General features: G+C 53.3%; 1 protein-coding gene across 1 annotated transcript in view; it reads left to right on the top strand.

Annotated features, from left to right (window-relative positions):
- The window catches only part of MYH11 (myosin, heavy chain 11, smooth muscle), a 68,373-nt gene that overhangs the window by 35,682 nt on the left and 20,547 nt on the right, over nt 1-12,144 (top strand). The window contains exons 13-24 of the mRNA XM_005872050.2: nt 518-691; nt 2,417-2,531; nt 3,000-3,193; nt 4,737-4,858; nt 4,964-5,033; nt 5,203-5,363; nt 7,014-7,122; nt 7,681-7,812; nt 7,904-8,110; nt 8,985-9,122; nt 10,175-10,298; nt 11,007-11,178. Of these exons, the coding sequence (XP_005872112.1) occupies nt 518-691; nt 2,417-2,531; nt 3,000-3,193; nt 4,737-4,858; nt 4,964-5,033; nt 5,203-5,363; nt 7,014-7,122; nt 7,681-7,812; nt 7,904-8,110; nt 8,985-9,122; nt 10,175-10,298; nt 11,007-11,178 (1,718 nt within the window). The remainder of the gene's footprint in view (nt 1-517; nt 692-2,416; nt 2,532-2,999; nt 3,194-4,736; nt 4,859-4,963; nt 5,034-5,202; nt 5,364-7,013; nt 7,123-7,680; nt 7,813-7,903; nt 8,111-8,984; nt 9,123-10,174; nt 10,299-11,006; nt 11,179-12,144) is intronic.

Raw genomic sequence — 12,144 nt, 5'->3', positions numbered from 1 at the left:
TTATTCTATATCTATAAAAGGCTAAATTGACTCGCGCATGATGATTCATATGAAGCTCTCGCCGGTGCCAATCGCACGGGTGTGTTTTGATCTGTCATTGTCAATCATGAATTTGGTTGATGCTTCTACTATATAGAAAGGGTGAATAGCGATATTAAAATATTTCTTCTAATTAATTTCCTTTCAATGTGCACGAATCCGTGCACCGGCACACTAGTGTATTTATAAAGCAAGGTGTGAAATCTTTGTGATGTTGCATGTGCTGCCCACTAGGGGGCAGCAGCAAACATGTTCTGTTGGTGGTGCTTGCCCTTATATCCCCAATGCTGGTCCATTGGACACATGGTAATTTGGGGATATATTTTGCAGGGAGGGAACCAAAATAAAGAGGGTGTAAATCCGTCTTTATATGTAGGCAGATATGGTATGAGAGCTAGGGAGCTGCCTGTGCGTGTGTTTGGGTGGCAAGCCTGAGGCTTGAGCCCTGGCTGTGATCTGCCCTGCTTGTCCTCCACAGAACAACCCTCCAGGCGTGCTCGCCCTGCTGGACGAGGAGTGCTGGTTCCCCAAAGCCACAGACAAGTCCTTCGTGGAGAAGCTGTGCTCAGAGCAGGGCAACCACCCTAAGTTCCAGAAGCCCAAGCAGCTCAAGGACAAAACCGAGTTCTCCATCATCCACTATGCTGGGAAGGTACCCACTGCGTGTCCCAGGGGTCTGTCTGTCCCGGGGGCCTCAGGAGGGGTGCCAGAGCAAGAGCAGTTTGGGATTGGCAGAACCCAAAGGCGTCTGGTGTAAATCAAATCCCAAGCAAGGCTATTTATGATTGTTGTCTAAGTGTCTGGAGGGAACAAGATATATATAAAATCCAACCATGGTGGCCAGCTAGTTCTTTCTTGTATAGACTCTAAATCCTTCCTGCTGCAGGGTAAACCCAGCAGGAAGAGCCAACCAGAATGGAGTGACCAATAAACCCAATTTTGGGTTCGCAAGAATCTCCTTTATCATGGCCTTGGGTTTGCCATTGGCAGCCTATTCCGTCCAGAGAAATCTGTGATGGTGTCACCTTGTTGTTGTCAACTCCTCTTCTTCCTCCTCCTCCTCCTTCTCTCCATCATCATCATCATGCTTCATGGCTGTTAATGTACAGAACCTTCCCCTGTGCCTCCTGGGTAATTTAGAAAGACATAACTTGGTTTGGCTTACAGAAACTTAGAGCATTTTTATTGACGCTCCAGAATCCCCACTGCATCACGGGAACAGGCAATGCCCTAAGTCAGGGGTTGGAAAACTATAGTCCATGCACCAAATCTGACCCACAGCCTATTTTTGTAAATAAAGCTTTATTGGCACCCATTTGATTACATAACATCTGTGGCTGTCTTTATGCTACAACGATAGAGTTGAGTGGCTGTGACAGACGGTATGGCCTGCAAAACTGAAAATCTGGGCCTTTACAAAAAAAAGTTTGCTAGCTCCTACCCTATCCTCAAGGGAGCATCATTCCTTTAGGTGCAGAGAGATAATGCTTTTCTTTTCCCCACTTGACAGTTGGTTTCTTTTTAGTCCTCTTTCAGATCAGGCCTGGCCATCACCATAACAACCCACATCCCGTAAGAACCCACCAGAGATATTTTACGAGTTGCTTCCATGTCATAGTCACAATCATAAAATGAAGGCTTGCCCTGGCTGGTTTTTCTCAGTGGTTCGAGCATCAGCCCATGTACCTGGGTTGCTGGTTCAATCCCTGGCCACGGTCGGGGCGCATGCAGGAGGCAACCTATCGATGTGTCTCTCTCACATTGATGTTTCTCTCCCTCTCTCTCTCCTTCCCTCCCTTACACTCTCAAAAAAAAATCAATGGAAAAAATATTCTCAGGTGAGGATTAACAAAAATAAATAATAAAAAATAAATAAAGTGAAGGCTTTGGCCACGGTCAGTATTCGAGTTGGGAATTTACATCCATGTATCAAAATCTCCCAGTTACAAAACTTATGTTTATCAGAGAGAGGAGAAGAGGTCCGCAAACAATTTAAAAACTGGAATTGTTGTCGAGCCTTCTCTAGATGAGGGAGAACTTTCATGTGAGGAAGACATTTACCATCAGCCAAGCTCTTCACCACTCGGAGGGCAACCGGCATCTTCCCAGGCTCTGGAGGCTGCCAGAGAAGGGTTATTAGGAGAATGCAAGGAATAGAGACAAGGCCTTCCAGCAGTGGCTGCCATTGGCTGGTGCCCTACTGTGCACAGGGCCCTTTAAAGTCCTGATCTGCTGGTCTCTTCGTTGGAGTTAGGGATTCTCACCATGGCAGCTGCTAATGTCATTTCCTCGCTGACCTTGGACGATCTGGGAGGGAAACGGGAGGACTCCGGCCCTGCCCTTAGTTCATAACTGACCGGAGGGTGGCTCTTGGCAGGTGGACTACAATGCGACTGCCTGGCTGACCAAGAACATGGACCCGCTGAATGACAATGTGACTGCCCTCCTCAACGCCTCTTCAGACAAGTTTGTGGCCGACCTGTGGAAGGACGGTAAGGCCCCACCTGCTGGAGCTGGAGAGCTGGGCACCAGAGTCCTCCCCTCCTCCAGCTGCCCCCAATGCCCACACCTGCTCCCAGGAGGGGCGGCCACATGGGGCTGCAGGAGAGGGCCATGTTGGCAGGTGCTAGTGACATCTTGTTGACACATTCAACCACCTCAGAGCCCCTTAACCCCACACCTGGGCCCCAGGGAGAAGGTCTGCGATCAGGGCAGATGGAGGAAGTAGCGTCCGAGGCACGATGAGTGAGAGTGCCCCATCCAGAGTCGGAAAGACTGAACTCCTGTCTCACCCCTGCCACACACTTTCCGTCACTCGGGAGCTCTCAGATTCCCCAAGTAGATAATAGCTGGAAAGCAATCCCCTTACCTAGTGCTAGAGGGAAGGCATTGGCAGCAGAGAGAAGAATGGGGGCCCTGGGTGGGCCAGAGGCTGATGCCGCCCTCAATGTGCCCCCCAGTGGACCGTATCGTGGGGCTGGACCAGATGGCCAAGATGACGGAGAGCTCGCTGCCCAGCGCCTCCAAGACCAAGAAGGGCATGTTCCGCACGGTGGGGCAGCTGTACAAGGAGCAGCTGGGGAAGCTGATGACCACGCTGCGCAACACCACGCCCAACTTCGTGCGCTGCATCATCCCCAACCACGAGAAGAGGGTGAGGCCGCCCACTGGCTGCTGCTGCAGGGGGGTGGGGGTCAGAACGTCCCCCGGGGACATCACCAGGTCTACAGGGAATGGGGAAGGCAGGCAGGGGTAGAGGGGCAAGAAGAAAGCCTGACCCCCCACCACCCCAAGGGCTCCATCTGACATGGTGGAAGGTTGGCTGAATTTGGGGTCCATTCCCCATCCTGGAGGCAAAAGAAGACAGGGAGGAAGGGAGACTGTGTCCAGACACTTGCAGCCCTGGAATTGCTGTCCAAGGGATCAAATCACCACAAATTCATCATTCCAGTTGATATTTCCTGAGTTCCTGCCTGTGCTGGGGAGACAGTGCTGGAAAGGTTGTTGTCCTCACCTGCAGATTTCTTGTAGTCTAGGGCAGGGGTGTTCAGCTGGGGGCAGTTGTGCCTCTACCCATCTGGCCCCGTCTCCTCACCTGCAGATTTCTTGTAGTCTAGGGCAGGGGTGCTCAGCTGGGGGCAGTTGTGCCCCTACCCAGGGGACATTTGTGGTTGTCATACCTGGGAGGGGGCGACTACAGGCATCCAGTGCGTAGAGGCCAGGTCTGTGCTAAACATCCCACAGTGCGCAGGGCATCCCACGACAGAGAAGGATCCTACCCAGTGTGTCAGTAGTGCTCAGGTGGCGGGAGATCCATGGGCGAGGCAGACACACAAGCTGGTAACCATGGTGCAATGTGCTAAATTATGAGAACTCCAAACAGCGGGGGCTCCTGCTCCAGCTCCTCAAGGCTGAGAGGAAGCTTCCTAGAGAATGTGCACGTTGAGAGGCATCGACTTGGTGAAGTGGAGGGGTGGCTGGGGAGGGCATCCTAGGCAGAGGGACCAGTACAACAAAAGTGTGGAGGTAACAAATGAAGCATCTTGGCAAGAAAACGCTAGGTACGTGGTTGCATGTTGATGTGTGATGGTGTGAGGCAGGGATTGGGAAGAGCTGGGGCTGAACAGTATCGGGGGTTAGATTGGGGCGTTCCTGTGGGTGGACCAGAGCCTGGCCTTCCTTCTGTGATACCACTGGGGCTTTAAAAGCAGGGGTATACCATGGTGCAATGTGCTAAATTATGAGAACTCCAAACGGCGGGGAGTCATGATCAGGTTTACACCTTAGAAACCAAATGAGGGGATGAGAAGAGAGGCAGGGCTGGGGGTGAGAAGACCAGGTAGGAGGCTGTGGTGGGCTTTGTCTGGGCAGGAGAAGATGGTGGTGAGTGGATGGCAGTGACGATGGCCAATGGAGAGAAATGGGTGGATTGGGAGATGCTCAAAAGGTAGGAGCTTTAGAACTGGTGATGGACAGGAAGTGAGGAAGAGGAAGGTGACAAAGAAGAAGCCCCAGTGTCCAGCTAGGTGATGCTAGTGCCACCAAGTACAAGCGAGAGATCACCTGAACCCTCAGCTGAGACCTCACCGGGTTGATCCTGGTGGCCTGGTGAGGGGGGTCACCCAGGCCTGAGACTCGGGGCTTGCTGCTCCCTGAGTCCCAGCCCCGGTGGCCCATTGCCCTTTCCACCTTTGCAGTCCGGCAAGCTGGATGCCTTTCTGGTGCTGGAGCAGCTGCGGTGCAACGGGGTGCTAGAAGGCATCCGCATCTGCCGCCAGGGCTTCCCCAACAGGATCGTCTTCCAGGAGTTCCGCCAACGGTGAGCCCGCCAGGGCAGGCACCGGTGGGGCAGTGGGTGAGCAGGTGGTGGAGGGAGGGATGCTGGAGAGGCGCTCGGTTGGTGACTTCTCTCCTGTGTCTCAAGCTACGAGATCCTGGCCGCGAATGCCATTCCCAAAGGCTTCATGGACGGGAAGCAGGCCTGCATCCTCATGGTGAGCCTAGCCCCGCCCCGCCCTGCCCCGGAAATCCAGCTGCAGCCCTCCCCGGCTCTGGTGGCACTGCCAGGAGCTGCTTTGGGTGTGACCTCCCTGACACAGTGCTTAACCCCTGGCCACATGGCACAGCTGAGAATGGGAACTCTTGTCTTCCTTCCTTCTGCAGATCAAAGCCCTAGAACTCGACCCCAACTTGTACAGGATCGGGCAGAGCAAAATCTTCTTCAGAACCGGGGTCCTGGCCCACCTGGAAGAGGAGCGAGACTTGAAGATCACCGACGTCATCATGGCTTTCCAGGCCATGTGTCGCGGCTACCTGGCCAGAAAGTAAGGACCCGCCTACTGTCACCTCCCCACACACACAGATGGGAGACACACACTTTCAGGGAGCTTGCTGGCCTCGTGTTCTTCTTTTTTTAAAGTATATTTTTATTGACTTAAGAGAATAAGGGATAGGGGGAGAGAGAGAGAGAGAGAGAGAGAGAGAGAGAGAGAGAGAGAGAGAGAAAGAAACATCAATGATGAGAGAGAATCATTAATCGGCTGCCTCCTGCACGCCCCACACTGGGGATAAAACCTGCTACCCAGGCATGTGCTCTGACCTGGAATTGAACCGTGACCTCCTGGTTCATAGGTCGACACTCAACCTCTGAGCCACACCTGCCGGGCTGGCCACATGTTCTGATTCCCTGACTCTCATAGGCCATCTGCTTTCAGATGCGCCACTGATTGGATGGCAGCGTTTTCTTGGGGGGAAGAAATGCTACCGTTTAATATAAGCACTGGTTATGAGGGCAGGTGGGAAGGTTAAGACCATGACTCTAGAGCGTTAGACCTCAGTTCTCATCCTGGCTCCCCCACCTATTTGCTGATGGGCCTTGGGCAAGTTACTCGACCTCTCTGAGCCTCAGGTCTCTCCTCTGGAAAATAGCATATTCATTCCTGCCTCGTGGAATTGTTTACGAGTCAGTGAAATATTTCCTGAAAAGGGTTGAGAACAGTGCCTGGTTATCATCTTGGAAGTGTGAGACTATGAGTAGGTACCCGAGGAAAGAGTCTTTGGCTGTATCTGTAGCCTTGTGTCCAGATGGGGTTCATCAGGCAGGGTCTTGGAAGGTCTGATGCCCCTTCTGTTTTGGGAAGCCTGGGGCCATGTGCGGGCCAGGGTCCTTGAAAGTTACACCTTTTGGTGGCAGGAACTGGTGGAGCCGCTCTGTCCGGGGTTATGTCATCATGAATGAAGGCTCCTGCTGTCATCTGCAGAGCCCTGATCGTGTCAAGCTGATTCAGTGCCAAGGGGACCCAAGATGGTCAAGGCCAGATCTAGGGAGCTCTTGGTCCAGGGACAGACCTAGCTTAAGTTTCATAATTCTGTTACCACCCCAACCCCCAACCTGCCTCCAGACTACTGAGGGCAGTTTTATTCTTCAAGTTCACCCACGTTCAAGATGGCAGAGAGAAGAGGATTGTGCTCACTGTTCATGGTTTCTCAAACCTAACAGCCCTTAAACAAGAAGCGTGCTAGTTCTAGGTCAGGTTTGAGATTTCTAAAATACACCTGAGGAAGGAATAGGTTTGTCAGACACTCAGCTTTGAGGAAGACGTGGCACAGCTGGGAGTGAGAAGGGTTCCCCTAGGAATGATGTAGCAGGGACCGATTTCCTCGATGTTTGGATCACAGCTCTGGTTCCAGGGTATTGTGTGAGCCTTGGGTCTCCCGTGCCGGCTGGGAAAGGCTCTTGTCTCCATATTATCTGAGTGGTCTGTGCCGAGACAGTATCCCTGTGCTGATGCTCAGAGCCCCTGGAAGAACCTGAGCTGGAGAAAAGGGGGGTTGTCCTCATGCAAGTCACAAAATCACAAGCAAAACCGACGTGTCTTGCTTTCAGGATGCTGCAGGGTGGGATGCTGTGACCACAAAGTGAGACATGTGTCGGGTGACCAGGGCTTCTCACGGCTCCCTGCCCCTTCCCCCAGGGCCTTTGCCAAGAGGCAGCAGCAGCTGACAGCCATGAAGGTGATTCAGAGGAACTGTGCCGCCTACCTCAAGCTGCGCAACTGGCAGTGGTGGAGGCTCTTCACCAAGGTGAGTGCTCCGGCCCCACCCAGCTCTCAGGACCCCCAGCCCTGGTTCTTCACTCCAGATGCTCCAGATGTGGGACTGGAGATGGTTGTCAGTGGGTGTGCAGCTGAGAGCTTGAGATCAAGCCTGGCCTGTTGGTGATGCTCCAGGCAGGCCTGTCTCCGGTGCATCTGATGAAGGCCCACCCTCCTTGGCACCGGGGTTACAGCCATGACCTTAACACAGATCCGGAGAATTTCATCACCACAAGGATCCCTCACAGTGCCCTTCAATAACCATGCCCATTTCTTTTCTAGCCACACCTACTTTCTTCCATAGCCACACCCATTTCCTTCATAGCCCTAAGTCTAGAATGTTTAGCAGCATCCCTGGCCTCTGCCCACTAGATGCCGGGAGCACCCCTGCCCCAGTTGTGACAGCTGAAACTGTCTCCAGAAATTGCCACACGTCCCCTTGGGGTGGGGTAAAATTGGCCCTGGCTGAGAAGCACTGATCTGCTTTTATTACAAGACTGTACCCCTTTTGCCATGAAAATAAATGCTGCGCTGACTGTGTGTGCAGGTGAAGCCCCTGCTGCAGGTGACGCGGCAGGAGGAGGAGATGCAGGCCAAGGAGGATGAGCTGCAGAAGACCAAGGAGCGGCAGCAGAAGGCAGAGAGCGAGCTCAAGGAGCTGGAGCAGAAGCACTCGCAGGTGCTTGGCAGGGAGCGTGACGGGGGCTGCGAGGGAGGCAGGATGCCTGCCCCTGGGGGACTCACTGGCTGCCTCCCACCCCTGCGTGCAGCTGGCCGAGGAGAAGAACCTGCTGCAGGAGCAGCTGCAGGCGGAGACGGAGCTGTACGCTGAGGCCGAGGAGATGCGGGTCCGGCTGGCGGCCAAGAAGCAGGAGCTGGAGGAGATCCTGCATGAGATGGAGGCCCGCCTGGAGGAGGAGGAAGACCGGGGCCAGCAGCTGCAGGCAGAGAGGAAGAAGATGGCCCAGCAGATGCTGGTAAGGCACTGGAGGGGCTGACCTTCCCTGCAGGCAGGCCTGTGTGGCCCGTCTGATGATATATGTCCCCACTGCACAGATAAAGAGACTAAGGCTTGGGAGGGAACAGCCACCTGTGCACACAGGTCTCCCTGAAGCCCGCTCTGCTCTGCCCTGCCTTTCGCGTGCTTTTATTTTTTCTCCTAATAGCAGCTGTGTGTGAGGGGTAGTTATATTGGTGCAGACAAAACACCCAAAATAAACGTTTATTTCACATAGTTAGGAATCTGACAGTGGCTTCGATAGAAGGGTCTGGCTTAGCATCTCTCATGAAGTTACAGTCAAGATGTCGGCTGGGCTGCAGTCATCTGAAGGCTTGACTGGGGCTGGAGGACCCACTTCTACGTGACTCACTCACGTGGCTGTAGGCGGGAGACCTCAGTTCCTCACCTTGTGAGCTTCTCCACGCGGCTGCTTGAGTGTCCTCACAACTTGGCAGCTGGCTTCCCCCAGAAGGAGTGAGTCGGGAGAGGAGAGAGAGCAGGGGAGGAAGGCACAGTGCCTTTTATAGCCTGATTGCTGATGTTACACTCCATCACTTCCTCTTGATTTTATTTGTTAGAAGCAAGTCACTAAGCCCTGCCCACACTCAAGGGGAGAGGAATTAGGCTCCACCTTGGAAAGGAAGAGTGTAATTGGTGGACGCACTTTAAAACCACCATGGTGCCTACTCTCCCCATTTTATAGATGAGGGGACTGAGGGTCCGTGAAGCAAACCTTAATTTCCAATGAAAGGAGATTGCAGAGCACTGGGGTCATCAGGCCCAGCCTGTGTCAGTCCCCAGGGCTCCAGGAGAGTGACTTTTAAACAAGGCTGTGATTCTTTTCCCACAAGGACCTGGAGGAACAGCTGGAGGAGGAGGAAGCTGCGAGGCAGAAGCTGCAACTTGAAAAGGTCACGGCCGAGGCCAAGATCAAGAAACTGGAGGATGACATCCTGGTCATGGATGATCAGAACAACAAACTGTCAAAAGTGAGTGGGATCGAGCATCTGCATTCCAATGACAGGCTCACCAGGGACAAGGGTTTCAGATGATGTTTCTGTTTTAGCCAAATGAAAGGTATTGAAGGCCAAGCAAAGGTTTATCTCTGACAGGGTGGCTCTGTGACCGCCCTGTGGATGCGGGTGTGCCATGGACTGGGTCCTGGCAGGATCACCAGCACCAGGGCTGCCACGGAGCAAGTCTCAGCAGCACCATGACCAATGGAGCCCCCAAGGTGTGCAGAGGAGGCCAAGGTGCCTGCGTCCCTGGGCCCTCTCCCACATTCTCATGGGCCCCCTCCAGTTAGGGACAGGGTGACCAGCTGTCCTGATTTGCCTGGGATGGAGGGGCTTCTGGGATGTGGAACTTCCAGCACCAAAAGCGGAAAAGTCCCAGTGCCAAACAGGATGAGTCAGTCACCCTCGTCGGTAACTTCTAACCAGCCCCGCGGAGGGCAGGCTCCTTTTAGTTCTTTCAGCCAGATGTCAGCAGGGCACCTCCATGAGCCAGGCCCCGTTAGGTGCAGGGCGTGTGTGGTGAGAGAGGACCATGCCCTTGTGGGGCTTATATTCTAGTGTTACAGCAAATAGATCATCACACACATAACTAGTAATAACCATTGTGATCGGGGTTCTGAAGGGAGAGAGGTTATTCAGGGAAGGCTTCCTGGAGGAAGTGGCATGTAAGTGGAAACCTAAAGACTGAGGTGCAGTTACAGGGAGAGGAGGTGGAGGAGCACCCCAGGCAGATGGCTCCATCTGGGCAAAGGCCCTGAGGCAGGGAAGAGCTGGCATGTGATAGGAAGGGAACGAGGGCCCCATTGGCTGGCACATTGAAGTATGAGAGGCATAGTGACGTGAGATGAGAAGTGGTGGACTTTTGAAAATTAAGGAACTTCTCTTCACCGTTTCAAACTCGAGGCTGTATTTGGTTATCATGTGGGTTTTCAACTATTTATCTGGAAATCACTAAAAGTGAGACATAGATCCTGGAAGGAAAAATAAAAATGACCAATGGTGCTTCTTTTTCTTTCCCCAAAAAGGAGCGAAAACTCCTTGAAGAGAGGATTAGTGACTTAACGACGAATCTTGCAGAAGAGGAAGAAAAGGCCAAGAACCTCACCAAGCTGAAAAATAAGCACGAATCTATGATTTCAGAACTGGAAGGTAAACCGGCTACCCAAAGCAGCTTTGAACCGGCATTTTAAAACTAGGGAAATCAGAGAGGAAACTTCAGAATGGCAGATTATTTCAAGAGAGGCAAATCCTCTCCAAGCTCCCCAGTCTCCCTTAGTCAACATCCTGTATCAGTGACGGCGAACCTTTTGAGCTCAGCGTGTCAGCATTTTGAAAAAACCCTAACTTAACTCTGGTGCCGTGTCACATATAGAAATTTTTTGATATTTGCAACCATAGTAAAACAAAGATTTATATTTTTGATATTTATTTTATATATTTAAATGCCATTTAACAAAGAAAAATCAACCAAAAAAATGAGTTCACGTGTCACCTCTGACACGTGTGTCATAGGTTCGCCATCACTGTCCTATATAATAAAGAGGTAATATGCTAATTAGACTGAACAGCAGAACAACTGTCCAGACAACCTTCTGGACAAAGCCGGGGCTGCAAGGGCCGAGCCCCTTGCACAGATTTTGTGCATCAGGCCTCTAGTACATTAATAATCAAAGGCCCTTTCCATCAGGACTGACAGTTCTTCGTTGAGATAGTGGCGCGGGCGGGGCTGTTACCAGCGAGGGATGTGTGTGCATGTGCGTGCCTTTCCTGTGTGTGAAAGGCCTCAGCAGAAAGGCTCATCCTCCGGGAGTCCTTCTGGTGGCTTCCGCCTCCTAAAGGGCCCCTGGCTTTGTCTAGTGCGGCTGAAGAAGGAGGAGAAGAACCGGCAGGAGCTGGAGAAGCTGAAACGGAAGCTGGAGGGAGAGGCCAGCGATTTCCACGAGCAGATCGCAGACCTGCAGGCGCAGATTGCGGAGCTCAAGATGCAGCTGGCCAAGAAGGAGGAGGAGCTGCAGGCGGCCCTGGCCAGGTAGTGGGGCCACGGCCTGTGTGTTCCTGGGCCCTGCCAATCCAGTGGCCCCAGTCTTCCTCCTCCTCCAGGCAGGCCTCCATCTAATGCAAGGCCAGAAGCACGCCTTGACGTTCCTCTCTTCCCTCCAACCCATCCCTCTTTGTGTCTCCCATGGTGTCTCTCTTTTGGACGCCCAGGCCTTCCTCGTCCACACCCCAGTCCTGCATTTCCAGTTGACCACAGAGGCCCTTCTCTGGCACCTCCCACGCCACATCGGAGGCTGGAATGGCCCTCCTCTCCCTCCAGCCCTCCTTCGAAGGTCTCCCTTTTGTGAATGCCAGGCCCCTCCCTCGATTTTGCCCTCCCTGCTCCTCCCACAGCCAGCAGGCAGCAGCCCTCAGGTTCTGCCGGCCCTTTGCCATGAGCCCCTCCTCCCACTCTGAGCTGGCTTCACACCAGTGGCCCCACACTGGCAGCAGACTCACCTGCTCGCTGTGTGCTAAGCTCTTTTGAAGCAATATCTTCACAGACACCTGGCCAGGTATGCCGCTGCTTTCTCCAGTTCACTGGGGAGGAAGCTGAGCCAGGGGAGGTGAAGGAGCGTGTGACTGTCACCCCGCTTTTGAGAGGCAGAGCTGGGATTTGAGCCCCAAAGCTTTCTGCTGAGCCCCTGGTCCTGTTGCATGACTGTTAGAGTGATGGACCAGAAACATCACTTTGGGTCATAAACCTACTCAAGCTGTGCTGGCTTGTGCAGGAAACGCAGGTCTTAGCCTGGTACTCAGTGCCCACCTGCCCTCCGCAGTCTGACCTTAACCCAACCATTTTGCTTCCTCTCTCACTGCTGCCCATTCACAAGTGCAGTGCAATCGACCTACCTACCTCGCCCTGCCCTGCAGTCTTGCCACTTTGCCTTCTCTCATGCCGTTTCCTTTCCATTCCCCCTGTCCCCCCACTCCCCCCCCCCCTCCCACAGGAGGGGAC

The sequence above is a fragment of the Myotis brandtii genome, unplaced genomic scaffold (genome assembly GCF_000412655.1).
Source record: "Myotis brandtii unplaced genomic scaffold, ASM41265v1 scaffold363, whole genome shotgun sequence".
Lineage (NCBI taxonomy): Eukaryota > Metazoa > Chordata > Mammalia > Chiroptera > Vespertilionidae > Myotis > Myotis brandtii.
The sequence above is the reverse complement of the archived record's forward strand: the minus strand, read 5'-3'. Positions and strand labels throughout refer to the sequence as shown.